This window comes from Colletotrichum spaethianum (genome assembly GCF_022836535.1).
Source record: "Colletotrichum spaethianum MAFF 239500 DNA, contig04, whole genome shotgun sequence".
Taxonomy (NCBI): Eukaryota; Fungi; Ascomycota; class Sordariomycetes; order Glomerellales; family Glomerellaceae; genus Colletotrichum; species Colletotrichum spaethianum.
The window spans coordinates 1,746,854-1,774,090 of record NW_026054774.1 but is presented as its reverse complement, the minus strand read 5'-3'; the positions used below and the strand labels follow the sequence as shown (position 1 = coordinate 1,774,090).

The 27,237-nt window shown below is 54.4% G+C and overlaps 8 protein-coding genes across 8 annotated transcripts; 2 read left to right on the top strand and 6 right to left on the bottom strand.

Annotated features, from left to right (window-relative positions):
* Positions 1–356: 356 nt before the first annotated feature.
* On the bottom strand, positions 357–2,179 carry ColSpa_02539 (vacuolar protein sorting-associated protein 35; the record flags this gene model as incomplete). The annotated part of the gene is made up of 3 exons (XM_049268751.1): positions 357–478; positions 537–2,123; positions 2,149–2,179. The coding sequence occupies 3 exons, from the start codon at positions 2,177–2,179 to the stop codon at positions 357–359; spliced, it is 1,740 nt and encodes a 579-aa protein (XP_049124708.1).
* Positions 2,180–2,212: 33 nt separating this feature from the next.
* Positions 2,213–2,652, bottom strand: ColSpa_02538 (vacuolar protein sorting-associated protein 33A; the record flags this gene model as incomplete). Its single annotated transcript, XM_049268750.1, has 3 exons — positions 2,213–2,315; positions 2,345–2,511; positions 2,575–2,652. 3 exons carry the CDS (start codon positions 2,650–2,652, stop codon positions 2,213–2,215), a joined length of 348 nt encoding a protein of 115 aa, XP_049124707.1.
* An 830-nt stretch (positions 2,653–3,482) lies between these two features.
* ColSpa_02537 (putative ubiquitin-conjugating enzyme protein 17) lies at positions 3,483–4,112 on the bottom strand (the record flags this gene model as incomplete). Its single annotated transcript, XM_049268749.1, has 2 exons — positions 3,483–3,742; positions 3,812–4,112. The coding sequence occupies 2 exons, from the start codon at positions 4,110–4,112 to the stop codon at positions 3,483–3,485; spliced, it is 561 nt and encodes a 186-aa protein (XP_049124706.1).
* A 2,488-nt stretch (positions 4,113–6,600) lies between these two features.
* ColSpa_02536 (calcium/calmodulin-dependent protein kinase cmkA) lies at positions 6,601–8,015 on the top strand (the record flags this gene model as incomplete). The annotated part of the gene is given in 5 exon segments (XM_049268748.1): positions 6,601–6,689; positions 6,703–6,910; positions 6,972–7,154; positions 7,192–7,569; positions 7,623–8,015. 5 exon segments carry the CDS (start codon positions 6,601–6,603, stop codon positions 8,013–8,015), a joined length of 1,251 nt encoding a protein of 416 aa, XP_049124705.1.
* Positions 8,016–9,091: 1,076 nt separating this feature from the next.
* ColSpa_02535 (uncharacterized protein) lies at positions 9,092–10,215 on the bottom strand (the record flags this gene model as incomplete). Its single annotated transcript, XM_049268747.1, has 2 exons — positions 9,092–9,955; positions 10,015–10,215. 2 exons carry the CDS (start codon positions 10,213–10,215, stop codon positions 9,092–9,094), a joined length of 1,065 nt encoding a protein of 354 aa, XP_049124704.1.
* Positions 10,216–15,740: 5,525 nt separating this feature from the next.
* On the bottom strand, positions 15,741–17,787 carry ColSpa_02534 (histidine--tRNA ligase, mitochondrial; the record flags this gene model as incomplete). The annotated part of the gene is made up of 7 exons (XM_049268746.1): positions 15,741–16,103; positions 16,181–16,351; positions 16,405–16,459; positions 16,516–17,208; positions 17,265–17,422; positions 17,537–17,661; positions 17,736–17,787. 7 exons carry the CDS (start codon positions 17,785–17,787, stop codon positions 15,741–15,743), a joined length of 1,617 nt encoding a protein of 538 aa, XP_049124703.1.
* Positions 17,788–20,427: 2,640 nt separating this feature from the next.
* ColSpa_02533 (ABC transporter BEA3) lies at positions 20,428–24,676 on the top strand (the record flags this gene model as incomplete). The annotated part of the gene is made up of 6 exons (XM_049268745.1): positions 20,428–20,698; positions 20,752–21,410; positions 21,459–21,553; positions 21,602–22,319; positions 22,381–24,594; positions 24,650–24,676. The coding sequence occupies 6 exons, from the start codon at positions 20,428–20,430 to the stop codon at positions 24,674–24,676; spliced, it is 3,984 nt and encodes a 1,327-aa protein (XP_049124702.1).
* A 617-nt stretch (positions 24,677–25,293) lies between these two features.
* Positions 25,294–26,557, bottom strand: ColSpa_02532 (serine O-succinyltransferase; the record flags this gene model as incomplete). The annotated part of the gene is made up of 2 exons (XM_049268744.1): positions 25,294–26,226; positions 26,324–26,557. The coding sequence occupies 2 exons, from the start codon at positions 26,555–26,557 to the stop codon at positions 25,294–25,296; spliced, it is 1,167 nt and encodes a 388-aa protein (XP_049124701.1).
* Between the last annotated feature and the right edge of the window lie 680 nt (positions 26,558–27,237).

Sequence of the window (27,237 nt, the reverse complement as noted above, 5' to 3'; positions counted from 1 at the left end):
GCTAGGTTCGGCACTCGACATGAGGAGCTCCAGCGTTCGAGACAAAAAAGGTGGGTCACGTGATGCTCTGACAAGCCACACCATTCATTGCCTGCACTCTTCTGGACTGATTGCAGGTCCGAGCCAAACCGACAACATCCTCTGACGGAAGCCACTGACTCGAGACACACTGGCCGAGCATTGCAACCCATAAGGACGAACATTGATGCTGCTAGTGGTTTTGGATCAATCCCCTGTGAGAGAAGCTTATTATCTAAATGCTCGTTTCGTCTTTCGCCCTCGATTACATCGCTTCACACCAACCAAATGCTCCTGGTATCGGTATTTGTCACACTCTGCGAAGCCTTCAATGCATCTCACAGTGTTGGACTTGCAGGCTTGACATTGTCTCTTGCGAACGACTCCTTCTCGATCGCCGCGTCCATCATTCGGTCCCCGTTTATGATCGACGTCGTACAGATGATAATGTTTCTTCGAGCTGCAGAACAAACCGGTTAGTGCCGTGTCGCTTGAGGAATCCCTCTAGAGTCACTTACATTCTTCCTGCTTCGCGATGAACCGCAGAGCAGCGATCTCAGTGAACGTTATGCCTCCGACAAACACGACGAATACCGTCTGCTTTTCTGCCCCTCCCGACAAAAGCGCACGAGCCTTGACGGCTTTCTCCTCACCCTTCTGCAATTCGTAAAACGTTTGCCCACGAACGTGCTTGATAGCTTCGTCAAACCCGTGCCAGCCCTGTGCAGCGGATCCTCCCGGTGCACCGCTGACGCCGTTCCCTCTCGTGACTTTGAGCAAGTACTGCTTCTGCAATACGCACTGGACAAGTCGGACCGACAGCGGCGCGTATCCGCTGTATACATATGCGATGTCATTGGGATCGTCTTCCTGGACTTCGTCAACAATGAGACGCAGAAGTTTACGGAGGTAAGTGTAGTTCGTCTTCGTCCCCGTGTTGTTACCGCCGGCGCCAGCCATGGGAATCATTTCCGCCAATGGGGAAGATCGTGACAGGAACAATTGAAGCTTCTCGAGGTTGTTTAAAGTCAGGATATGTTGGTAGCCATAGCCCTCCAGAATAAGTCGCCGGAACTGGTCAAATTCTTTGGGTTTGATACCGCCTGATATGCACGAGTAGATGCAAAGCAGCCGTAGAACTTCCGGCAATGGTGTATCTCGAGCAATCAGCTCTTCAATGGCATCGAACTGCGATGACGGGTCCGCGCCAGCCGCTAGGTTCTGCTGCGCTTCCAAAAGACCCTTGAACTGGTCTGTCCGCGTATACTTTATAATCTCTTCCGCCAAGCCCGTATGAATTCTCAGGCTTTGCTGTTCGGCCTGGTATCCTGGCAGCTTACTGACAAAGTCTTTGAGTTCGGCGATCGATTTGTGACTATTCCGACCCTCGTAGTCCTTTTGCAGGTTCTGTAGGCGGCGAGCAACTTTGTTGAGTAGGCTGCCAACGATAGCAAAGTTGGTATCCCGCAGTTGCTCGTATAGCTTGTCGGAGGAATCCAGCTGAATCTTTCGTTTTCTGGCCTGCGCACTAGTTGCCGAAGACTGAGACGGGGCACCGACCACGGTAGTATCGACTTCAGCTTGGTTGTTTTGAATGCCAAATACCTCATCAATGAGTCCCTCGTAGGTTAGTTGGGTTAGCAAAGGAGTGACGAAGTCCACTTCGCGATCGATTATTATAACACTTTCGGTGAGTGTGCTTGGTGTCAAGCCACCTCGATTCGTTTCGTTCGCATCTTCACCAGCAAGTATCTCTTGTCGCATCCGTGCCAGGAGCTCGGCTACTCGTTTCGCGTTGTCGCCTTTGCCGATGATCCGGGGGAACAAGCCATGATTCTGCTGGATTTCCATCAAAGCTTTGGCGAGCAGAAAGGACGGCGTTACGTCTTTGGAGAGATAGAGGTCGCGAAAAGATTCGTCTAGCTCGAGTGAAAGAACGTCTTTCTCCAGGGGAAAGAAGTATAGTGGCAGCTCAGAAATGTTGACATCGCCCAAGACGCCAGCCTCCTCTAGCAGTTTGTCGGAGACGAGGGTCCGACGAGGCACCCAGAAGATATGAAACTCATGGCCAGTCTGACTCTCGCGCTGTAAACGTCGGATCTGCTCTGGGTGGTTGTTAGCAATGAGCACGACTTGCTTGGTCTCGCAAGAGATTGGCCATGGTGAGGTGTCCCATCATGCCACATCGATGTCGTCAACCAGGAACACGGATAACGAGACCCAAGCGCGAGAGTGTGAGGTCTCTCGGCTGCCACTTGCAGAAGGCCTCGCGAGTTCGCATAGTGGGGAGCGCTGACCTGCTATCGTTTGTGCATGACGCGCGCACTCTCCGCGGGCTATGAAGATGACATTTCGCTGGCTGGTGTCGGCGTTTTTGTTCTCGAGGAAGAAGAACTTGTCTACGCCGTATTCTTGGAGAGTGGCGACTTTGACGATAGTGCCGATTGGACCGGCCAAGCTGCGCTCAAGAATGAGGTTCTTCTTTCCGCGAACCTGATGAAGCCGATGTGGTTAGCTCTTGGAGGGCAGGCTGTCAGCTCGGAATGCCTTACTTACAGCCTCGAGCAGGTAAAGGAGGTCCTTGCGCGCTTTGTCCTTTATCTGGTCCGTATTGAAGCCAGCTCGAGGAGCCATTTTCCGCTCTCCATGCGTTTGGAGGATATTTTCGTGGGGCGGCTTGGACTGACCGCTGCTCAGTGAGTGAATGAGGTAGAAGGGGAGGAATGGTAAAGCAAAGGTGCTTGATGTCTGGAGCTACTGGTGGGAGAGATTAGATAGAGCACGGGACACCACACCTCACACTCAGAGCTGCGTCAGCGGGGCCTCGGCGGACAGATGTCACTTGGGGTTTCCAGCTTGCGTTACAGCGAGATGTGCGCCGTCAGGCCCTGCGCATGTATTTTGCTCCCTTGGGACAGGTAGTTAATCGGGGGGTTCCATGTTGGATCAGCGGGGTCCAGTCACTGCATCTGGCCCGCTCTCAGCGCTGCCGTCATAGTTCGACCTCGACCACTTTCTCCAAAGGTTGGCGATCGTTCATCCACGCATGCTGGGTAAGGTATTTTTGTTGTTGGCGATGGGATACGCTTGCTGACCGCTGAATGTCATTATCTCATTGACATAGCGCATGGTCTACTCTCTGCCAAATATGCACGCTGGGCGAAAGAATAAAAAGTCGCCCAGCTTGGCGGACAATTGTCTCTCATCCTGTTAGCCGTCGACATGGGGCTAAACATCGTCTGCGGGGCCCCCGATTCTGCTTGCGAAACACTTTTCCTGACGCTCTTTCCGAAGTACCGCTCCATGAAAGCTGGAGAGGATCCATCAATACCATGCCAGTATTCTCCTGCCTCTCGCAGAGAACCAACTCCGTAACCATCTGCCTGTCATGAGTTCCCGATCTGTATGCCAAATCCAATCCAACGCCGAAAACAACCCTGCCGCACAAGACACCGTCCTCATAATCAGACGGTGTTATCGTGATAGTAGAAGTCGATATCTCTCGGTCGCAGCCTGTTGCTCCGAACGAACTCGTCATCTCCCGCCGGTCGTTCGTTCTTCTCGTTGCCAGTCAACATGCTCTGTATGCTCATGCATACGCTCTCTACGTTCTGCACGGGACTCCAGCCTTGGCTGCCGAGCAAGTCGAGGCAAATAATTCCATTCGAATAGATGTGGGGGTGCATGGGAATCGGCCGCTCGGTCGTTTTGACGAATGTGACCTCTGGGGGTTCTAAGAAAACTGGTCAGCTTGGACAGCGAAAATGAGCAACGGTGAGTCGAAAAGGCTTACCTATAGGGTATTGTTGGGAGAACTTGAACTTGAGCCTGTAGACCTCATCCTTATAGAGCGGGTTTTCGTCTAGAACCCGTATGTCCATGAACCATTCTTCAAAGTTGTCGGCCGAAATGAGATCGATACCGGGGGGTAGGCCGGTGTTCAGCTGCACATGAAATGTCAGAGATTGTTGCGACACAGCGAGCGTGTGCAGCACGACAGTCGATCGTGAGGCAACGCAGTAGCAAGTGGGCTGGATGCGACGGACCTTGGAAAGCTCTTTGGCTAGCCGCTTGGAAGCGAAGCTGGATGCCATTTCGAAGCGCGATGAGATGCAGAACAACGCGAATGAAGTCACGCGTGGTAAACGACGAAGAGGGCGAGGACGGAGTAGGGCGGCACCGCAAGTGATGACCGTCGGCGGCTCGTGAAAGCAAGGCAAGGCAGAACACGGAGGGAGGGGCTTTGTCGGTTGTTGGAGGGGCTGCCCAGAGACGGACCCCACGATTCGGTGGTTGCTGCCGAGAACAGCACAACAGTGAAGGCGGGCGATGTGATGACGCGCGCCGGAGTAGCAAATGCAACAGCTGGAGCGAGAACCTGATTGTGAATGCAGGCGGACTGAGGCGAAACCTTTGCCTCCGAGGTTGTCTATCAGAAACGAGCCGAATATCGCAAAGATGCAGAAAAAAAGACGATGTAGAAAAATTGCGCCGTCAGAGAAGATGCAAAGAAGAAGAAGAAGCGACAGCCTTTGTCGGTCGAATTCCGGCAGGCCTGCGCGTAAAGGCACTGTAACAGTAGACAGTGCTCGGATTACAGGCGCGCGAGGTCCGGACGCAGCGAGCAAGCTAGCTGGACAACACCTTGCCTAAGAGTCTGGAGGTCAAACAGCGCCGCAGGCAAATATGGGCGGCTGCTTCTGACACTGGGTAGGTACATAATTACCTTATACCTACCCTAGGATGCCCATGCTGCCGACGATCCACTTTCCTTTCAGTGATTCAGGCAGTTCTTGGTTCACTGAAATAGTGTCCCCGTTTGTTACACATGCATGCATTTCTGTGGATGTGGCGGCAGACTATCAACCCCCCCCCGTTTCCGGTCACCAACCTTTTGACAGTGGCTTGCAGGATATGGAGAGTACCTACGCAGAAGCTTTATATAAAGCGTGGGGACGTGTGTGACGATAAGATGGTTGTTCCCTAATGTACTTACGCAGAGTCGTCTCTACTCGTAAGTGATATCTTCGGGGTATGCTCGTTTTACTCATTAACCTTATGAGATGTCCAGCTTGCCGATTTGTTATTGTCGCTAGCGAGCTGTGGGTGTCGCTAGGTCTGTTCTTTGTTGTTCGGTTGCCATGTACCAGTCCCTCAGACCGAGGAGCCCTGGCCGTTGTGTCACCGTTCAGTGGCATGGCTGCAGAATCGCACCAACAACAAAAGGGACAAAGGCAGGATGGCTTGGACGACTGTGTTGAACTAGGGACGGCAGTTGTGTATGGTTTTGCGCAGAGGGAACCAGCCTCAAGGCCCGAGTCGGGAAGGGAACCTGGCTGTCAGTCTTTCCTCCAGACCCTGCAACGCCTTGTCTACCACTTTTTGACCCTCACGATGTCATCGCCAGGAAACAATGCGTACCGGGATGGGCCTAGGCCCGGATTTTCTAGCCTTGCAGGCCAGCAACCACCTCACAGTTCTGATGGCACACCACACCAGAACGCCTGGCCGGAAGGCAGTCAGTGCTTGTGGCAGCGAACGCGGCGTGCCAGAGTGAAAAGCGGCCTCCTCAGCCACAATTTCCAAACATGTCGTTGGGATACGGCAATCCACACTCGGGACCCCTGCAAGCAATCTTTAGTGCTCCTGGAGCGCAGTGTCATCACGGCCATGTCCGTGCTTCCCTTCTCTGCCCCTCCCTCGTCTGGCTGCGGCTGAGCATCCTGTTTAATTCTTAGCAGCCCACAAGGCTCACTCCGGCTGGCCATGACCCCTGGAATGCTGTTCCCTGTGATGGATGGATGAGCTGCCTGTTTTTTTCTCTTTGGGAGCCGTACTGCCTAGAGGCTGCCTCTGCTGCCTCTGCTGCCTCTGGGGGCTCTTGTAACTTGCTGGATACTAAAAGGGAACCCATCGCGGTCGCAACCGCTTAGCAGAAAAAGCCACCGCTCATCCGTCAATCTGCCATACCAAGCGAGCACCGTCTGACTTGTCTGGACCCCAGAGTCTCTATCTCGCTTGTGAAGCTCACCTCTCTTCTCCTCCCCTCCCATCGCACCTCCCGTCTTTTGTTACCCCACTTCACCCCTCAGCCCAAGCACCAGCAGCTACCAGCACCCCGACCCGGACCCCCCTCTCGTCAGTCGACCTTGCAAGTCTCCATCAGCAACTCTGCTTCTCCGTCCAGTCCAGTCCAGTCCAGGGTTCGAGCCTTCTCTGACTGCTTGAATTTTCCCTTCCCCTACGCCAGCCTCGAGCATCTCTCCCTCACACACGCCCGTCTGCGCTCCCGTTTCTTACACTCGACTCACTTCTCCTCGACGACTCCATCGTCTCTGCGCCTGTCGTGTCTGTCCAGCCATTAAACCACCCTTCCGCTCGCTGCGACCGATTACCATTCCCACAAAATGAGTTGTAAGTGCCACGGTCGCGTTGCTCCCCGACTCTACGATGGCCTGCGACCGATAGCTTCGCTTTGTCTCCATTGCTTAATGTCGAGTCGCTCCATGCAACACCTTCTTCAATTTCTCCTCGCCTACGATACAACTAAGGCTGACCACGAGTTCGTCGATAGTCTCCAATATGCTGAGCAGGCTTCAGGGCCAACCCGAGAGCTACGATAAGAAGTTCGAGCCCCTCCTCGACTACCCCTCTGACGATCTTACCCTAACGTGTTCGTTGCAGGGCCAAATACCGCTTCGGACGCACCCTTGGAGCTGGAACCTATGGTATCGTCCGTGAGGCTGATGGTCCCACTGGCAAGTGCGCCGTCAAGATTATCCTGAAGAAGAATGTGAAGGGTAATGAGAGGATGGTGTACGACGAGCTGGACATGCTCCAACGCCTCAAGCACCCCCACATCGTCAAGTTCGTCGACTGGTTCGAGTCGCGTGTAAGTACCGCACCGGTGAGAGCCGTGTCCTGACCCGACCTATCTGACAGCCGTCGTGCAGGACAAGTACTACATCGTTACTGAGTTGGCTACGGGCGGAGAGCTTTTCGACCGCATTTGCGAGCAGGGCAAGTTCACGGAAAAGGATGCCTCGCAAACCATCAAACAGGTACTTGAGGCCGTCAACTACCTGCACCTGAACAACGTCGTCCACAGAGGCAAGTTTTATCTGAAATCTCTCGTGGTAAACAACACCGCTAACGCAAAATCTAGATCTGAAGCCTGAGAACCTTCTCTACTTGACCAGAGACGCCGAGTCCGACCTGGTCTTGGCTGACTTCGGCATTGCGAAGATGCTCGACCGGAAGGACGAGGTTCTTACAACGATGGCCGGCTCCTTTGGCTACGCAGCCCCTGAGGTTATGCTGAAGAAGGGCCACGGCAAGCCTGTGGACATGTGGTCCATGGGTGTCATCACATACACACTTCTCTGTGGTTACTCTCCCTTCCGCTCGGAGAACCTTCAGGACCTCATCGACGAGTGCAGTAATGCCCAGGTTGTGTTCCACGAGCGGTACTGGAAGGATGTCAGTGAAGATGCCAAGGATTTCATCTTGCATCTCCTGCAGCCGGAGCCTGTGAAGCGCTGGTCGAGTGAGGTATGTTGCCCCTGAACGGCCGCTGTGACGGAACAACACTAACAGAACAACAGGAAGCTCTTCGCCACCCCTGGCTCAGCGGAGAGAACGCTACCGACCACAACTTGCTGCCCGAGATCAAGGCTTACATTGCCAAGGCTCGTCTTCGCCGCGGCATCGAGATGGTCAAGCTGGCCAACAGAATCGAGACGCTCAAGGCCCAGGAGGAAGACACGGAAGACTCGGATTTCCCTGCCGATGCTATCAGCGCAGCCGACCAATCCAAGCATGTGGGCGCTCACGAAGTCGCCGTTGGCGAGAAGCGCAGTCTGTCCAAGACGATCAAGGGGGCCATCTTCCGCGAAGTTGTTCTTGCCAAGGTCCGCGAGATGAAGCAGCAGCAAGATACGCTCAAGGTGAAGGAGGAGGCGGAGAAGGAGCACAGAAGACGCAGCTTCCAGGGCTAGGGAGTGTCGCCCACGTCTTCGCTTCGACGCTGACTGGTTTGTCGGGCCCAGGAAGATGATACCACACGGGTTGAATGATACAGCAGAGCCCTGATCACTGCTTTGAAGCGTATTTTGATATTGTTGACATTTTCTTCGTCATCGTGCTGCCCCCCCTTTTTTTTGGCACGCGCATTTCGTTTCAAGCCCGCGGGGTACAGGACTTGGTAACTGTTATATTTTTGTTGCTTTACCAGAGCGGGTGGGAGGAACAGAAAAGCGAAGCAGACACGTTTTCACAGCAGTCGTCAATTTCATCCAGAACCGAATTTCGTCTTGACAGTCCAGGCCGTGTATTGCGTGAGCCATGCAGTCTGAACCGTATCCTTCGGATGACATTTGACATGTCTGATCGCCCTCGCTAAGCACCGTTGACCATTGAGAGGTCTGTTCCCCTTGTTGGGCAACAATTGTTCGAATGCGCTCCCCATGCATATAATCTAGACATCTAAAATACGGGTGAGTTAGGTAGATTCGTGGCATTTCATTTGGGTCAAGGAAGATATTTTCAAGATGAACTTTGCAAGCTGGCATTGCTACTACTTGAAGTCAGGGAGGCGGGGAGCCCACCATCTTGGAGACGCCCTCCTCCCTGCTCTAGACTACACTAATAATATTGTGGTTGTTCATTGAGAGTCGTTGATGTTGGTTGTACAAGGTATATCTCAAAAGAAGACGACTTTAGAGAAAAAGTCGAGCAAGAAACCGCCCCCCGTGGTGCGCCGCCCTGCTCTAAAATGCTGAAACAAATGAGCCAAAAGCAAAAAAACCCTGAAATGCAGATGAGAAAAAAAACATAATCCCCCCTTCCCTCTTTCCTTTTGCATTAACCGCCCTGGATCCTGTACGCTTTTGATTCGCCGTGCATGGCTAAAGGAGGAATACGCCTCGAGGAGAAATAAATGGCACAAAATGCGAATGAGTGAGCATGTGCCGGTGGTATCATTTGAGAAACTGAAAGCAACAGAAAAAGAATAAAACAAAAGGCGTGAGTTATTGGACGGGCGGAGCGTGTGATCGAGACAGAGATCCGATCATCATGACAACTCGGCGAGGACGCTCTCACGAAGCGCCTCATAGCGGCTGGCGTCGAAGCGGCGACGCTGCCAGTTGTTTTGGCGGAGACGCTCGATGCGAGCCTTGATGTCAAGGCTGCGCAGCTCGTCTTCGAGCTCTGGGGTTGCAGCTCTGGTTGAAAGCGAGTCGGGGCCGGTGGCGTCTCGGAAGGGCGCAGCAAGCTGTTCTTCGACGTTGGCGATGTGGACTGCGATCTGCGATCGCAGGCTAGACAGCAAACCGCAATACCGGTGGATGGAGCGCTCCTGCAGGAAGTCGAAAGCGTCGCAGTCCTCGCTCAGAGGCTCGGGTGTCGGCGGCTTTGTCATCTCCTCGGGCTCATCGGCGGGCTCCGGCTCCTCGGGGAGGACAGGGAGATAGCGCGGCTCGGGCTCTTGCGGGGCGCACAGGAAGTCTTCAAAGCCAAGAGTAGGAGAGTCGGGGCGAATGAATGGCTCCTCAGGAGCGTTGCAGAAGGTAACGCGCTTCTTGGGCGGAGGCTGGTTGGCAGCCATCTTGTTCACTGCATCCTCCACGGAACAGACAGACGGAGTGGGTGACGAAAAGGCTGTCGAGTTCGTCCAGGTTCGGGATGAGGCGCGGGAGGAGATGGAGCTTGAAGGGGAGTGCATGCTTGAGGTTGCCGCCGAGGATGGCCGTGATGAGCGGGCCATGCTCTCGTCCGCTGCCTTGCTCAGATCCGACGCCTCCATGTAATGGGCCCGCGCCTGCTGGAGCAGCATTGTCCGGTACGGCGAAGTGCCATGCAAATGCCGCGAAAGCATGTCGAAAGAGCTGGCAGCGTAAAAGTGCAGATATATCAGGTACGCCGGCTCAATGTTCGCCTGATGATTTGGGTTAGTATGGTTTCGGGCCGCTTCGACTTCAGACGACCATGACTCACGGATTCCTTCATGTTGTCCAAGATTTCGCAACAGCGCAAAGAGCATGGCCGGTACTTGCGGTTTAGGTACTGACGCTTGACATCAGAGACAGCCTTGATCCATTCGGCGGATGTGTAAGGCAGTACTGGAAGAGCTGCCGGCGTCTGCATTGACAACCGCCTAGAGGCCCGTGCTTTAGGAGGTGCAGGTGGGTTCGTCATTGTCGTCGTTGCTACCGTTGACTGTGGCGTAGAGGCGTTCAAAGGTGCTGGGCCATTGGTTGAAAAGACGATACTGCTGCGGGAACCGGCGGCAACGGGCTTGAGAAGCAGAGGTATTAAACCACCCATCGTGAATGCTTTAGAGTGCGTGCTTGTTGGGAGAAGGTTCCGGATGCAGAGTTGGCTGAGTGATGAATAGGCACAGCTAGCTCGGCTCGCAACTTGGTCGTCCGATGTGAGACCAATCGTTGTACAGGATCGTGCCCTGATACTTGCAGTCGTCGATGCTCAACCGCCAATGACAAGCAGGTGTTATTGAACTAAGAGATAGGGTTCGTAGCACTTGATGCTGAGAGGTCAAACTATCGAGATAGCCGGAAAAGAAGATTTAATTCGGATGACCGGAGGCCGGCAGGACGAGCAGTGTGTGGAAGGGCTCCTCGACGAGTCGACAAAACACGGCGACTCGGCTTTCGGCGCAATCGGGTAACCCAAAAATGCGTAACGGGCGGTGCACCGGGACTCGGGAGCAGTCTCAAGTCGCGTGCAGGCTGCTTGTTGGCATCAAAACTGGGGATGATCTTCGGCCAGGGTTTGTATCAGAAGACGTCTAGGTGGTGCTGAGTTTATGGACGTTTGGGGTTTCCACGTTTGTGTCTTCGAGCTATGAAGACGAACTAGAAGGGAGTGACGCGCGCAGGTCACAAGATGGCAATGTCGCGTATATTAGGATGGTCGTACGGTCGATGATTCGTATATCCTTGCGGCTCCAGAAAGCGGAACAGCAGGTTGCGTCAAGTCGAACGGGGCTGGCTGAGGGTCGAGGAAACAGAAACAGGGAAACGCCAATCGTAAGAGTGCCCAACCGTAGGGATTGTGTGCGTGGTTGCGAGGTAGTGGAAGTGGCGGCTGAATACCAAGACAAGTCGTCGGATGTGAGACCAGCGACTGATGGCAAGTCTTAATTAATGACGAATAGTCCACCGAGCGGAAGCGTGAATTAGCTGAATAGGCCCAAAGAAAGAAAGCAACTCTCGTGGTATCTGTAGACCGAAGGTTGGGAGAGATTATGGCACCTGGTGGGCAAGCGAGATGATGCGAGCAACACAAGAAGAAACGAGGGGAGAGGTTGGGAATCACAGAAAGGGATCTCGAAAACGCAAAACCAGATGCCCTCCGGGGCATTGGAGGGGATGGGTCGTGTTCAAGTACCTCAGGGGATGCATCCAGCGGAGGTGATTTCGCGGATCCCCCCAAGCACTTGATATGGGTTTCCGTCCAACTCGAGGCTCGAGCTTCTCCCCTCGAGCTTGCTTTGGGTAGGATGTTTGCGCATCGACGTTGGACTAGGGAGAAAAGGGGAACAAGCTTCAGGCGTGGCCCGCGCAACGAGATTTTTTCGTCTCCTTCGAGGTCCTGCATATCGTGCTCCATCTCGCTGTGGTATGTTCCCCTGGCACCGGCGTGCCTTATCCTGTTGACCCTGGCTACTAGCCCTGCTCATCATTGGAGCTGCCCATGGTGGTGAACCCACACCCAATGCACGCCCCTCGCGCACCAATGTAACTATGTCGGTAGTTTGTGCGTACCTGACTACGAGTGCACGTCGCGCCGCCACGTAACGTACCCGTTCGCATATTGAAGAGACTAGGTAGCAAATGGTCCCCTGGCCACTTGCGTGGGTACGCTGTGAGCTGCGAGGCGTTGCTTGGTGTGTGGGATGGCTTGGGATGGCTTGGGTTGCTCGGGTAAGGAAGTGAGCAGTCATGCTCTGTAATCTGCAAGGTGCGAAAAGTCCCCACCTCGCGGCTGCGCCCTAGTCCGTTACATGGATACGCTATGAGCGATGCTCGTGGACGAGGCGTGGAGAGGGTCTCCGACCGTCTTGGAGGGCGTCTGTGTGCGCGAGTTGGCGAGATCCGTCCCCGATGCTATTCTTTGCAGCCCTGAGAACGCCGTGACGATCCGACATGGTAGAGATGACAAGTAATCAAAGACTGTCTCTAAGCAGGGATGGGTTCTGCGAGTGTCATGTTTGAGAAGTGGGAAATGGGGATGGGGGGAGACGAGCGGTTTGCGGTCCCGTTGTGGATTGCACGGGACGGACGGAGATGATTCGCGCGCGGGCTTGCTGGTGTCATTTCGCAAGAGGGATTATGCTGATGAAGACTTTCGATATTCGAGTCACGACGCACAACACACGACACACGACACACGCCAGAAACGCCGTGTGTATCTTGTCAGCAGGGAACCGTGTCTCTGGGCGACCAACGAACCGGAAGCCAGAACGCAAAGTTCGAAGGGAAGAACCCTTTGCTTGCAACATCAGCCCAACCAACGGGCAGTGGGTTATGATGCAAGACGGTTGGACGACACTCGAGACCCTTGCGCCAAAGGGAAAGGAAAAAAGAAAGACGCACGAGGCGAGGCGACGGATCCTCTCCCAACGGTGACTCAAGCAGATGGCAGCGGAAACCAACGGCCAAGCAGCAAACATTCACCCAGTTTAATCACCGCGGGTCTGGACTGGCATCTCCAGAGCCCAGAGTCCGGGTCCGGCAACCTCGTGCCCTGCCTGTTGCTGTTGGTGGACGAGGGCGGAGAGGAAGACGCGGGAGTGCCGTCGCCCTCTCCCTGGGATTTGGGAGGTGGGAGCCGACAGGTACCTGCACCGGCAAAGGTACTCGCGTCCAATGGCTGGACGACGCACACCTGCATGTACTCTCTCGTAAGGGAAGGTGGCTTGGTCCTGCACCGGAAGCCACGAACCGGCAACCCAATGGCGGGTCCCATCCTACCCTTGCATCAGATCTCCATCGTCGTTCCCTTCCGAGGCTACCGTCACTTTCCACACAGCTTCCTCCCCTTCTACGCCCCATTGAGCCCCATCTCTCTCCCCTGTCACAATCCTCGCAACCTCGTCTCACCTCTGCCTCTCATTGCACCCCATTGAACCCGATCCTACAGCTGCTGGGCCTTCTTTGGGTTGATATGCAGCATGCACATTTCTTCCAGGTTCATGACAAGTGATGGCATCCCACCCACTCTGGATTCCCAATTGCGCACCGTGACCCTGGAACCGTTCAATGGGATGTGGACCAAGAGCCTGGCCAGCCTGCGATCTCCCCTCTTACCCTTGAGCCCTTGGGTCTCTTGTTCAGTCATTTGGGTACCCGGCACTCGAGTAATGCCGCTTGATTCAATCATGACACGCCAGCGAGCCTCCGCCGAAAGACACGATGCCAACGTTCGCTACCACCGACACCGCCCAGCGGTCCCAATAAGGTGGTAACATCATTGTTAGGTTTGCTCCGATTATCCACGTCTTGACATTTGCCATGGCCACCGTCAAAATCCCACATTCGAGTGTCTCACCACGGACGAGGTATTCCTTGGGAAGGCTGTCAAACGAAATTGAGTCGCGCAGCGACACCGGCCGCCCCAGCAAGAAGATGCAACAATTTGCCTTTTTTGCTCTCGGGACTTGAGGGGAGAAACAAGCAAACAAGGCTAACACCAAAGGAAGATTAGAAGTTGCGAAAGAGGAAAAGGAGGGGCATCGTTGGTGTTCACCGTACTACCCCCAGTAAGAACCCGGCCCTCGCCCAATTTGCTGGCAGGTTTGTCGGAGACCCGTCAATCCCGTTGCCTCTCATTGTCTTTACCCATCCGTCCAGCACGCTTCGGGCGACCCAACAGCTCGTGCTCGTTCTCGTAGCCCCGAACCTCGGGCAATCAGACAAACGTCAGAAAACGACTGGATCTCCGATAACAAGTGTGAAAGTTGCCGGAAGGCGAGATTGGATCAAGAAGAGGCCTCAGCGCTGCCTCACGGACTCCGGACCGTGGAAGAAGAAAATACGGGCCCGAAACGAAACGTTTGCCTTCCCTTCCCTTCCCTTCCCTTCCCTTTCCTTCCCTTCCCCTCACCAATGCGACTCCGGTTACCCGCACCGCACAGATCTCCACCTAAATACCAGACGGCATGCACCTACCTACAGTCCATCATCACCGTCGCAATCGCGTGCACCTTGGATGTCTGTGCTTGCGCACTTCGCCTCCTCACCACAAGATCAACCGCCAGAATGATTCGTCCAACCAAGCTTGAGACTTCTCGAAGTCTGGTTTCGAGTCGGTGCTTGTTGTTTGAGCCAGATTCAACGCGACAACCAGTACGCATTCAACAAGGGATGTGTAAAGCGAGGTAAGGACAGGCCTTGCCGCATCTGAACAACCTGACTCCGTAATTGAGAAGTGGCCTGGAGGTTGGAGGGAAATGGTGACGCGAAAGACAAGATACCTACCTCAAGTTCAGATGAACGTTTGCCCCACCTAGCTTCGGCCCATATTGCAATGGCGGATGGAAACCATACCACAGCAAACAGCTCTTGGTCGTCAATTAGCCGATTCGTGCAGCTTTTGAACCACACTCAAACTGCAAACGCTCAACGTGGACTTCAGTCACCAGCTTCAGAGAGACGAGGTTTGCAAAGGTATTCTACTTTTCGTCCCCTCCTTGACCCTGTCAATGGCCTGCTATCGACCAAAAGACCCTGTCAACTTTGAACAGAGCCCTTGTATCCGCCTCACGATGTTGGCGGGGTTCGCGACTTGGGAGTCCTTGAAATCCCCCGCTCGCTTGCCCGTCGTTGATGTTTATGCGGTCGAGGCAGGGCTGGTCGTGAGGGGTAGAGCTGCCCCGAGCACTCGGGTCCACACCAAAGGGCATATGTGATGAACCTGTCGAGTGCTTTGGTGAAGTCAGCGTCGGTCGGCTGGATTTCTGGTGGTCTCAATCTTGGATCGATGGCGCTTTCTCTCTTGTGGCCGTGCCAATCTCAAGATCCCCTCGAGCAATCAGTCAGTCGGGGACGCGAAGCTATCAATGTTCCAAAAAAGAAACCGGGCTAGTTTCCTGCATCGGCCCATTCATCTCCTCAAAACCTGACGGGCATCGATCGCCGGCCTGGAACTAGCTTGCTGGCTAGGGTTCGTGAGCCCGTCCCTGCGCGCATCGGCTCCAGCACTAAAGCCCCATGGTGCGACGAAACCTCAGGTTTCCTGTGCCTGGTACTCCCGCCATTGCTGCTGCTCCGCTCGAGCTGCTTTGGCTGGAGATGCCGGTCCCTTTGTGTGTGTGAGAGGTTCCTGGAGGGAGCCAGTCGTGGTCCATGCTTCCTCCTCTACCCACGTGGTGATACACAGGGGCATTGAACGCCACGGCTGACGTAGCTCGACCACCAAAACTACTAGGGGCTCGACCGGACAATCCTACCTGATCATGGCGGCTGCCTAATACAGACGCCATCATGTTGGAGCCAAAGTCCCGGTGCTAATTACAGATTGACTTTGTAAGATGAAGCGACAATGGTCAAAAACGAGGACAAGATCACCGTCTGAAAGGGGGGTAGCTGATATGCTCGCTAGTTGTCTAATCCGGTTTTTTTGTTCTGCTTTCTAGTGCTTCATTCGCCGTCCGCTTATACGCTCGGCGTGTCCTCCGTCGCCTCGGCGGGCTTCTCTCCCTATGGCACATCGGCAGCCGGTGTCTCGGCGGCGCTCTCTGCCACCTTGTCCGATGCAGACGCGGGCTTGATGTCCTCGCCCCGCATACCTCCGACAACCCTTAGGCCCTCGGCCTGTCTGGCAAGGCCGTCGAGCTCACGCTTTCGTGACAGACGCTTCTGTACCTCGGGGACGAGCGACGCCATGTCGACGAGCTCGCCGTCCTTCTGGGGGTGGCCCTCAGGGAGACCCAGCTCCTTGATCCGGACGACGCCCTTCTGCACCTCGTCATCGCCGAGGATGATGGCGAACGGCGTCGCGTTGGACTCGGCCGCCTTGAACTGCGGCGGCAGCTTGGGCTTGACTTTGTACAGGAACTCGGCCTAGAAATTTCGACAGGGTGTCAGCGTTGGCTCCACCTTTGACTCGGTATAAGTCTATCCATGCTTGTCCTTCTCACCTTGATGCCTGCGTCCCATAGCTTAGAGCAGACCTCGAGTCTTTCCTTGATCAGGCCGGCCTTGGATCCCAAGGACATGACAAAGACGTCGACCGTGCTTTGCGGAGTTTCGCTCTCGGCCTGCATCCGGGCCTTGGTGATGCTGAAGATTCTTTCGATACCGAAAGAAACCTAGTTCGGTATTAGCATCTCGCCCGCTGTGCCTGGTGGTCACGTGCACTTACACCAACGCACGGAATCTGGGTCTTTCCAGAGAACATGCCAACAAGGTTGTCATAGCTATCATAGAGTTAGCGGACTGAAAAGTTCGAGTCAGGAATCCGGGACATGCTCACCGTCCACCAGCGGCGACACTACCAACGCCAACACTGGGGTCGTCGGAGCGGTCCTCATCATCCTTGTCCTTGCTCTTGCTCTTCTTCTTAGATTTGACTGTCTTGTCATCCGCATCAGGGGTAGCAGCAGGTGCTGATCCTTCCGTGACGACCTCATAGATGACACCGGTGTAGTAGTCTAGACCACGGGCAAGGGAGAGATCAAACGACACCCTGTCAAGGGCGCCAAAGGCCTCAAGGTAGTTGAAGAGGAGCTCGAGATCGGCCATACCGGCCTTCATCGAGGCGTTGGCTGAGAGCTTGTCATCCCGCTGCAGTTTCCGGAGGAGGTCCTGCTTGCCCTTCTGGACGACCCACTCGCCGATCCTGTCAGCAACCTCTCCGTCCAGACCCTTCTCCTCGGTCATCTCCTTTCGCACGTCCGCCCAAGGGAGCTTGTCGAGCTTGTCAACAGCAGAGGATATCGTCCGGATCTTGTCTTCGGGCACACCGCAGACCTCGAAGATACCGTCGAGAATCTTACGGTGGTTGAGCTTGATGGTGTAGTTTCCGTTCCAGCCGAGGCCCTCGAAGACCTCAACGACGATCCGGATGATCTCGGCGTCGGGGAGCATAGAGTCGTAGGTGCCGGCAATGTCGAAATCGCACTGGTAGAACTCGCGCATGCGGCCCTTGTTCATGGCAGGCTGGTCGCTGTGGTATGTTAGCGAGCTGCACCAACGTCTTGCCAAGGCTCGCGTGTGTCATACCGGCGGTAGACCTTTGAGATGTGGTAGCGCTTGACGCTCTGGATGTCCTTGTTCATGGCGAGCCATCTTGCGAAAGGGACGGTCAAATCGTATCTCAGGGAGGTGAGCTCGCCACCCTGGTCGGCAAGGTCGTAGATGAGCTTCGAGTCTTCGCCATACTATCACAGAAATGTTGATCAGCATCTTATGTTGGCTCAATGTTCCGAGTGGATCGCGGGGTTCGCGCGCGCATCGCTCGCAGGTGGGGGGAGGGGTAAACACGATAGTCGTACTTTGCCGGACAGGATCTCCTTCAGCTCGAAAACGGGGGTGTCAAGTTCCATGCCACCGTGCTTCTGGAAGACACCCTTCAGCTGCGAGAAGATCTTTTCGCGGATGAGCATGTCCTTGCCGAACCCTTGAGAAAATATTGTATTAGTCGCGTCATACGATTCCTCTCTCGGCGCAAATGGCGGCACGGAAGTGACTGACAATCCTTGGTGCCCTTGGGGGTCTTCAGCTCGAACTTCGATTTGGGCGCCATGGCGGGCAACTGTTCGCTATCGGTCTGGTAACGAGGAGACGACGACGAAAAAGCGCGACAACTGGGTCTGCTCCGGATGACGATGCTGCTTCTAAGCAAAAGAGGGGGTGGAATTGGGCTTTGGGAAAGAAAAGTCAGTCGGTAGGCCGGTCGGGCGGACCTCGAGAAAATCTTCACCTGGATCTGCATTCACCTGGCTTCCAACTGCGCAGAGGGGAAACCGATTTCAAAGTAGGAAAAGCGGCCCGCGGGGAATCTTGGTGGGTGACTCAATCGCAAGTTTTGGAGGGGCCCGACTGACTTACGACTGTTTTTGGGGGAGGGGGATTTGTGAGGTCAAAAAACTGCTGCAAGGCTGCGACTGGACGGGGATGCACCTGCATATGCGCGCCCAATGACGTTGCCGGTTCACAGATGACAGATCCCTGCTCCTGTAGTAAGGCTGGCTGCTGTCGGAAGTTCTTCGGGCGAATGATGAGTGTCAATTTAGTCGCCGGAGACTGTCATTTTAGACTTTTGTCGCAGTAAGCATCGTACTCCGATGTACTGATATGAGTCCTATGATGCGATAGAACACCTTGTTACAACTCGGCTCGTGGTGCCCGACGTGTTTTTTGTTAATCTGAGGTCAACGCTGTCTACCTATACAGCCTACAGCGAACCCCTAAGCCCTACTTCTGATTTGTATATACATAGTACTTTTCATTTTCCCACCTCGAAACGTACACATGCCCATCAAGCTACTTTTTGGCCACTACAGCACAAGGTCTTGAGTGCTCAAGTGTAAGCCAATGAACGAAGAAAAGCGACAATGGAGAATACTACAGTTCTGCGTTCAGCCAACCGACCCCTATTCTCTCAAACCAGCTTGCGTGGTGCTCGAAACTGACTTCGGGTTCATTGTCCCGCAAACTATCCGAGGCTACTGGCGGCCTTGAAACCTTGCAGTCGGAGTCTTGCTCATAATCCGACTCCGAGGGGATGGGGCAATACCCGGCATGACGAGCGACAAGTCAGATAAGGTGCGGCCGAAGGAAAGTATGTACACTATTTCCGATGACTTTTGTTTTCTCCTTTACCTCGTCCACATCATACCTGGAATCGCGTGGCCCTTGGTTGCCTGTTTTTGGTCTCTCGAATCAGGACGCGTAGAGGAAAACATGGGGAGCAGAGCGAGGACGAGAAGCATGGTGAGAACTTGCGTCCACCTCTCCAGCCAGTTTCCCATCTGCAAGGAACATCTTCAACGAGGTTCTTAGCATGTAACCCAATGAAACCGGACGGAATTCTGCCCCTCATTTGAACATTGATAGGCGGGACGTGGCGGCAGGCAGAAGCGGTCGCTCTGGTGGCGCATCAAATCAAAAGAATGCCTGCCTGCCAGGCTTTCCCTTAGGCAGATCAGAGACCTCGCAAATAAGTGCCACGTATCGAGAGCCCTACACAATGTATCATACAGAAATGAGTCATTAATTTGCATAAGGGCGAGAGAGTGGTGAGATAGGTATGCGGAATATCATGACAAAATCGGGTTGTTGCAAGTTGTCTATGGCATCAGTATCGCCACCAGACAGATAGCTAGCGCACGGCCCGTAATTCTTTTTACGACGCCAGCATAGTGGATGAGAGACATTCGGCTAACTGTTCTGGGTTATTTACGAAGTGAACGCTGATAGGCTACAGAGTCAAGCAGCGACACCAGTCTCCACATAAAAGTACCTGAGCTTAGCGACCTATATCCAAGTGTTAGATTGCAAACGGGCTGGAACCGCGTATTCGCATTGGGCAGCAGAGACTTGAAATTTTGACAGAATATTCTTTCATCCCAAGTGACATATATGCCGCCCGGATTCCGTCTGACTTAGGGAGACCCCCGATGTGAGCATCAACCTGTGTGGGGTTTGTATGAGAACCAATTCGGGGTCTGTGAAGTGAACAGTAACTCTTGTTACCTGAATGTTGCCAAGAATAATAAAATGCATGCTGCCTACCTCTTCAGGCACTTGCGTGTACATAGTACATACTTAACCCTTCCAACAAGGGACTGTCACAAGCAAGTCCATTTAGACTCGACCGAACTCCTAGTGAAAGAGCGGATGGGGCATGCGCACTTATCTGACCATTCATAAGCGGGACAAATATCCACCGTAAGTGGGTCTATCTGACTTCCCGTCGTTAAACTTGGGGTCCCCCGGTCAGCATTCTTACTAGGTTGCCTCGTTTGGGGACCTGCCAGCACCACGCTGCTGCACGTCTCGTAAAAGTCCACGGTCGGGATTATGTAGAACTTTACGAAGGATCAAGAAAGAAAGAAGGCTTGTAATGGATTGTGGAAATCTGCTTCAATTCTCCGTTTGGCTTTTAGCTGTCTCCTCGTAGCTCACGTCGTCATCACTTCCTCAGTATGTTCTCCAGATCTGCTCGTATAAACACAGTTCGACTACCCCTTACCTCTTGTTCTACTATCCTTTTCTTCCGCTTAACAAAGAAGACGCCTGATTGGTCTATTTCGCCCATTTTCGTTTGCCTATCAAACTAGTTGAACACTCTTCAGGCGAAATATCGCCCAAGTGTTCCCCTCCTCCAACATCGCCCGAGGATAATGTTTAATCGAGCTCCATCCTCCAAGACCGCGTCGACATGAACCCTATCAAGACGGAGACGGTCGAGACAGATGGGTTACCACCAGTGATTGCAGGCATCGTCGACGACGAAAAAAACGGCGCGATACAATCGACCTCCGGCGGTAGCGAGGCGCCAACTCCCGAAGTGAAGATCAGACCTGAACGACAACCTAATCTGAAGGACTACCTCCGCGTCTTCACATATGCCACGAAATGGGACATCTTTGCCTACTTCGCGGCCGGGCTCGCGTCGATTGCTGCCGGAACTACTTTGCCACTGATGAACAGTAAGGAACGACATGCTATTTGTGATGCTTTAGTTTCTGACTTGCACGTGCAGTCGTCTTTGGCCAGCTTGTAAACCAAGTCAATGGCTTCGGTGTCGATGGCGGCACAACGTCAGCAGACGATTTCAGGAGGATTGCGGACAGGCAAGCACTCTATCTCTTCATTCTGTTCATAGCCCGCTTCGCTCTCAACTACATCAACAAATTTGGGTTTCGAATGATTGGAATTCGCCTATCTTCTGCAATTCGCTTGCACTACCTTCGATCCCTCTTCGGCCAGACCATCCATGTGCTTGATTCGATGCCGGCCGGCGCGGCAGCTACAACCATCACCTCTACCGCAAATACTCTTCAGATTGGCATTTCCGAAAAGCTTGGCGTCTTCCTTGAGTTCAACGGCACTATCTGGACTGCCATCATAGTGGCATTCGTATACAGTTGGTCTCTGACTCTTGTTACGGCATCAGTCATCCTGTTCATTCTTCTGGTCTTGGCAGTGCTGTTGCCTTTCATCATCAAAGGCCACAGCCAGATGACCAAGGCGGAAGGAAAGGCTTCTGCTGTTGCCAGCGAGGCATTCTCAAGCATCCGAATCGTTGCTGCTTGTGGAGCGGAAGACCGAGTTGCTGCTCGGTATGCTCGCTGGGTTGAAGTTGCCCTTCAGAAGGGCCAATTTACGGCCCCTCTGATAGCTATTCAATTCGGCCTAATCGTATGCCTGTCTTCCTAACAGTTGATAACTTGATCTAATCATCGGTAGTTCTTCGCGCTGTTCGGCACCTTTGGACTGTCGTTCTGGTACGGCACACACTCTTGGGTGGATGGACGGGTCAACAATGTCGGCGAAGTCATCATGTAAGTATGTCTCCGCCCTTTCTGGATCATTTCCTAATTCAGCAATAGTGTTCTTATGTCAGTAATGCTTGTCGTCATGTCTCTCGAACGCCTTAGTACGCCTCTTCTTGCTATAAGCAAGGCAATGGTAGCAGCATGCGAGTTCCTCACTATCATCGATGCCCCCCTCCCGAAAACGGGCGAATTAAAAGATCCTCAGGTGTCCGCCAACCAGGACCTTGAATTTAAGGGCGTCACCTTCGCGTACCCCAGCCGACCGCACGTCAAGGTCCTGGACGATCTTGATCTGACTATAGAGGCTGGAAAAGTCACAGCCATCGTTGGGCCATCAGGTTCTGGTAAGAGTACCATCGTTGGTCTGATTGAACGATGGTACACTCTGCAGGACCAGCATGTCATCGCCAAGACAGTCGAAAAGGACAAGATGAAGGAAGCCCAGAAGAAGAAGAACAAGAAGAAAGGCAACGAGGACTCTGATGTGGATGACATACCCGAACCTGAAGAGACTGGTCCAGCTATCAAGCTTGAGGGCTCTGTTACCACGGCTGGCCATTCTCTTGAAGACATCAACTTGAAGTGGTGGCGATCTCAAATCGGCTTGGTACAGCAGGAGCCTTTCTTATTCAATGACACCATCTTCAAGAACGTTGCCTATGGTCTTATTGGATCACAATGGGAGGACGCCTCAGAGGAGAAGAAAAGGGAACTTGTCAAGGAGGCCTGTCGGGAGTCATTTGCAGACGAGTTCATTGACCGCCTGCCCGATGTGAGTTATCCCCTCCTCTGTTCTAAATTTCAAGCATACACAGACTGACCGGCATCATCAGGGATACGACACTCGAGTCGGTGACAGCGGTGCAAAGCTCTCTGGCGGTCAGCGTCAGCGTATCGCTATTGCTCGAAGCATAGTCCGGAAGCCAAAAATTGTCATCTTGGATGAAGCTACTAGCGCCATTGATGTCCGTGGCGAGAGAATTGTCCAAGCTGCTCTCGACAAGGTCTCCAAAAATCGAACAACAATCACCATTGCTCACCGTCTTTCAACCATCAAGAAGGCCGACCGAATTGTTGTCTTAAAGAAAGGAAAGGTGGTTGAGCAGGGCACTCACGAAAGTCTTCTGGAAAACGACGAAGGCGTCTACTACGGATTGGTCCACGCTCAGCAGCTTTCGCTTGGAGACCAAACGGAAGATGGCGACGAAGACAACAAGCAAGAAGATTTGGGTGCAGTCCTTAACCGAGAGAAGAGTGCCGCGAAGTCCGAGGTTGGAAGCACTAGCCATAAGGCCGAGGCTAGGAACCGCAACCTCTTCCAAAGTTTTGGACGCTTGCTTTACGAGCAGCGGGATCGCTGGCTTCTCTGCGCTCTAACCGTGGTCTTTGCAGCTTGCGCTGCGGCTGGAACCCCTCTGCAAGCCTGGCTCTTTGCCAAGGTCATTGTGGTGTTCAATCCTGAAAACACTCCCGACAAGATCCGTAGCGACAGCAACTTTTGGTCTATGATCTGGGCGGTCCTGGCCGTTGGCATCGGCCTTTCGTACTTCTTCATGGGACTCGCCGCGACACATTTGGCAAACTTCATATGCGCGGCCTACAGACAGCAGTACTTCGAGGCCATTCTTTTCCAGAAAACATCATTTTTCGACGAGGAAGAAAATGCACACGGCAGCCTAACCGCCAGGGTGGCAGGCGATCCCAAACAGCTGGAAGAGCTCCTCGGTCTGAACATGGCCATGGTTTATACGGCGATCTTTACTCTGGTTGGCGCCATTGCTATTGCTTTTGCTTTTGGGTGGAAGCTAGCCTTGGTTGCCCTTTGCGTCACAATGCCCATCGGTATCTTGTCTGCCTACCTCCGTTTCAAGTATGAAATCGAGTTCGATAAGATGAACGCGGCTGTTTTCGCCGAAAGCTCCAAGTTCGCTGCCGAATCCATCGGAGCGTTCCGAACCGTGTCGGCACTGACCTTGGAGGACACGACGTGCGCGCGGTACGACAACTTGCTCAAGGGTCATGTCAGTCATGCTTTCAAAAAAGCCAGGTGGACTAGTTTCGTCTTCGGCTTCTCAGATTCGGTTTCCATGGCCTGCCAGGCTCTTATTTTCTGGTACGGCAGTCGGCTGCTGGTCTCCGGAGAATACAGCTCTCAGGCCTTCTTCGTTTCCTTCATGGCAGTAATACAGGGTGCTGAGGCTGCAGGCCAGGGTCTCAGTTTTGGGCCCAACGCTGCCCAGGTTACAGGAGCCTCGAACCGGATCATCAACATGCGGGACTCTAGGAACCAGGACCTCATTCCGGCTACGGAAACCATCCCGGACACCGAGGGTGGCGTTCAGATAGAATTGCGCGACGTCCATTTCAAATACCCAACTCGCGATGTCTCTGTCTTCAAGGGGCTCAACCTGACAGTTGAAAAGGGGCAATTCGCTGCCCTCGTCGGGGCATCTGGCTGTGGCAAGACAAGCATCATTTCTCTCATGGAGCGTTTTTACGACGTGCAGAAGGGCGCCATCCTCTGCAACGGCAAGAACATCAACGACGTTAACGTCTACGAGTACCGGAAGCAGCTGTCGTTAGTAGCCCAGGAGCCTACCCTGTTTCAAGGCACGATCAGGGAGAATATTCTCCTTGGAGTGGACGACAAGAGTGTAACGGATGAACAACTACACCGGGTATGCCAGGATGCTTCTATTCACGACTTCATTGTCTCCCTTCCCGAGGGATACAACACCGATATTGGCAGTCGAGGCGTTTCTCTGTCTGGTGGCCAGAAGCAGCGTGTGGCTATTGCCCGTGCGCTCATCAGAAACCCGCGTATTCTTCTACTTGACGAGGCTACAAGCTCCCTTGACTCTGAATCCGAGAAGTTGGTCCAGGCTGCCTTTGAGAGAGCAGGAAAGGGTCGCACCATGTTGGTAGTCGCGCATCGTCTCGCAACGGTGCAGAACGCAGACATCATCTTCGTCCTGGGAGAGGGCAAGCTGCTGGAGAAGGGCAGCCACACCGAGTTACTGAAGAAGAAGGGAGTGTACTGGCACATGGTAAGTCCGCTACTCGAATCTTGATCCGAAGCATGTTACTGACCGTTTCTTGCAGTGTCACAGCCAGGCGCTTGACCGGTAAGGTGACTAGTGTACAATTGAGGGATGTGAAAGCTCCCGAATTGTTCGTGGAGGTTTTAGAGCTGGTCGCGTGCCCCCGAATATAAGCGACGCCGCAAGGAAACTCCTCTCCGTCATTTCAACGGTTTACATCGTGTGTTGACTATTTGTTGGAACTGGGACTGGAACTAGAAAAGCCATCCACTTCAAGATATAGCCATACTATACTAGAGGCCTACATGCCTAGAGTCAGGAAATCGTGCAGAACAATCACCCGTCACAATTGACACTCTCCAATCGGTGTTGTTTCGCGTCGACTGCCGCAATAGAGCGACACTATTCCAGTAGATGTTTCTGATCCGCCAAAGGTCTTCAAGTTACCGAAGGGGGAAATCCTTCGATGTTCTAGACAAAAGCACCGCCACTCTGTAAAGAGACAGGTTTTTATACAGGTGGACAGACAACCTTGAAATAATGATGGCGTGGTATTGCCGTCTGCTAATGAAACCCAGTGATATATCCTCCCCGCAAGCTCGTCTATGATGCACTTCCGTAATCCAAGCGTCCGAGCGCGCGCGCGTGTATACCCTCCATGTCTACCTTTGCCAACCGTCGCATCTCCAGTCTGGCCTCATGGTCTTACGACTGCACCTTCAACCCCCAGAACGCATCGAGCTCGCGCATGATAAACTCGGTCTTGGTCATGACAAAATCGTGGCCGCCGGGAAGCACCTTCCACAGCACGTTCTCCTCGCCGCCCAACAACGGCAGCCCGTCCTTGGTGTAGTCCTCGACGTCGATGACCTCGTCCATCTTGCCAATCAGCACAGCCGTCGTCCCCTTGGGCCGCTTGCCCAAGGCGCGCCACGTGTCGTGCTGCCCCGTCAGCGGCGCCCACCGCACGCACGACATGAAGGCCGGCACGAAGCCCTGGTGGTGCGCCACCATCCAGGGGACGTAGTCGCGCACCTGCTGCTCGACCTGCACGTCCCCGTCGCCGGTACCGTTGGGCCCCGAGACCTCGGCGGCCGCGACGTCGACAAACTTCTCCGCCGGGTCGTCCTCCTCCGCGACAGCGTTGGAGCGCTTGCTCGCCAGCGGCCTCTGCAGCCGCTTGCGGGTGATTGCGGCGAGGATCCGCCCCGGGACGAGACCCGACTGGAACGTCAGCTGGGCGAGGACGCCAAAGTTCTCGGCGCGGATGAGACCGGCGGGCGCCAGGAGCACGAGGCTCTCGACCATGTGCGGGAACGCGGTGGCGAAGGAGGCGGCGACGGCCCCGCCGAGCGAGTAGCCGATCACGCGGACCGAGTTTGTGCCGGACCAGGCGAGCGGGGAGGAGGCGAGGGCGAGGAGCACCTGGGTGGTGTACAGGCGGGCGTCGTGGGGAAGGTCGCCGACGCCGTCCGAGAAGCCGCGGCCGAAGAGGTCGAAGAGCATGACGCGGCAGCCCCGGGCGGCGAGGGCGTGGGCGATGCCGCCGAGGGTCATGCACGAGGTGCTGATGCCGTGGATGAGGATGACCTTGTGGCCGGCGGCGGGGCCCCATTCGTAGACGCGGATGGAGCCGTACTGGGGGAGGGGGAGAGTGTTAGCCTTGTGTCGAACTTGGTATCCATGATGATCCCCTAGAAAAAGTGGACAGAGGGGAAAGGGGAGGGCGTCTCACAGGCGTCTCGACATCCCGGGCGCCTGGGAAGGAGTCCGGCTGGTAAGGAAGCTTCTTGACCTCGTCACCCGCAAGCGTGGGGATCTTGGTTCTGAGCGGGTTAGGGATGGCGGTGCCCCATTTGGGGTAGAGACCAAGCCGGGCAAGGGATAGGAAGGAGAGCGTTGCGACGACCGTCGTCGCAACGATTGCCACAGTCCGTGGTTCGACTGACGAACCGAAGAGAGGATCCATGTTGAGCGTCGTTTGCGGGAGCGTTGGGGTTCAAGAGTCTTGAGGTATCGTGAGATCTCAGGGTCTAGCTGTGCCCTCCGGATGATACGGAGCGGAAGGGCGGGGGGGGAGGGGAGGCTCCCGGAGCTCCGTTAAAGCTTTTCGAAGCGGCCCTACAGATATTTCGGTCTTGACTCCGAAGTGAGTAAGTGAGTCACGACAAGCACCGCAGCTGATGGCCTACGGCCTAGCGAAAGCCCGGGTAGGATGTCGTCGTGTAGCGGAGTGAGGCGGCTACGGAGCTCAACTTCGGTGTTCAGTGGAGAGCGAAAGTCGCGCGCGTTTGGTGGAAAGATCACGTCACCTGTTTCTCTCCCTAGCCCCCACGCCCAAGGGACAAGCTGCCGTGAACTGTTCGGCTCCGAGAGGGGGAACCGCCCCTGACCATGCAGCCATGGCGCACCGCACCCCTATAGCTGGACCCACGTGGCCCTGTCATAATATGGAGACGATTACTACCAGCTGGCAGGGAACGGTGTCCGGGAATGTGCAGTATTCGCCGTCGGCTTTTCCGGGCCCCTGGTCTAGGGTTAAGCGGGCGTTGGACGAATCCGCACGGCTGGTACATCGTCGGACCTGGTCATTCCATACTCGAGATGTTCTAATCTCCTTCGGATTTGCAGCAGCCAGCAGCGCAAGCT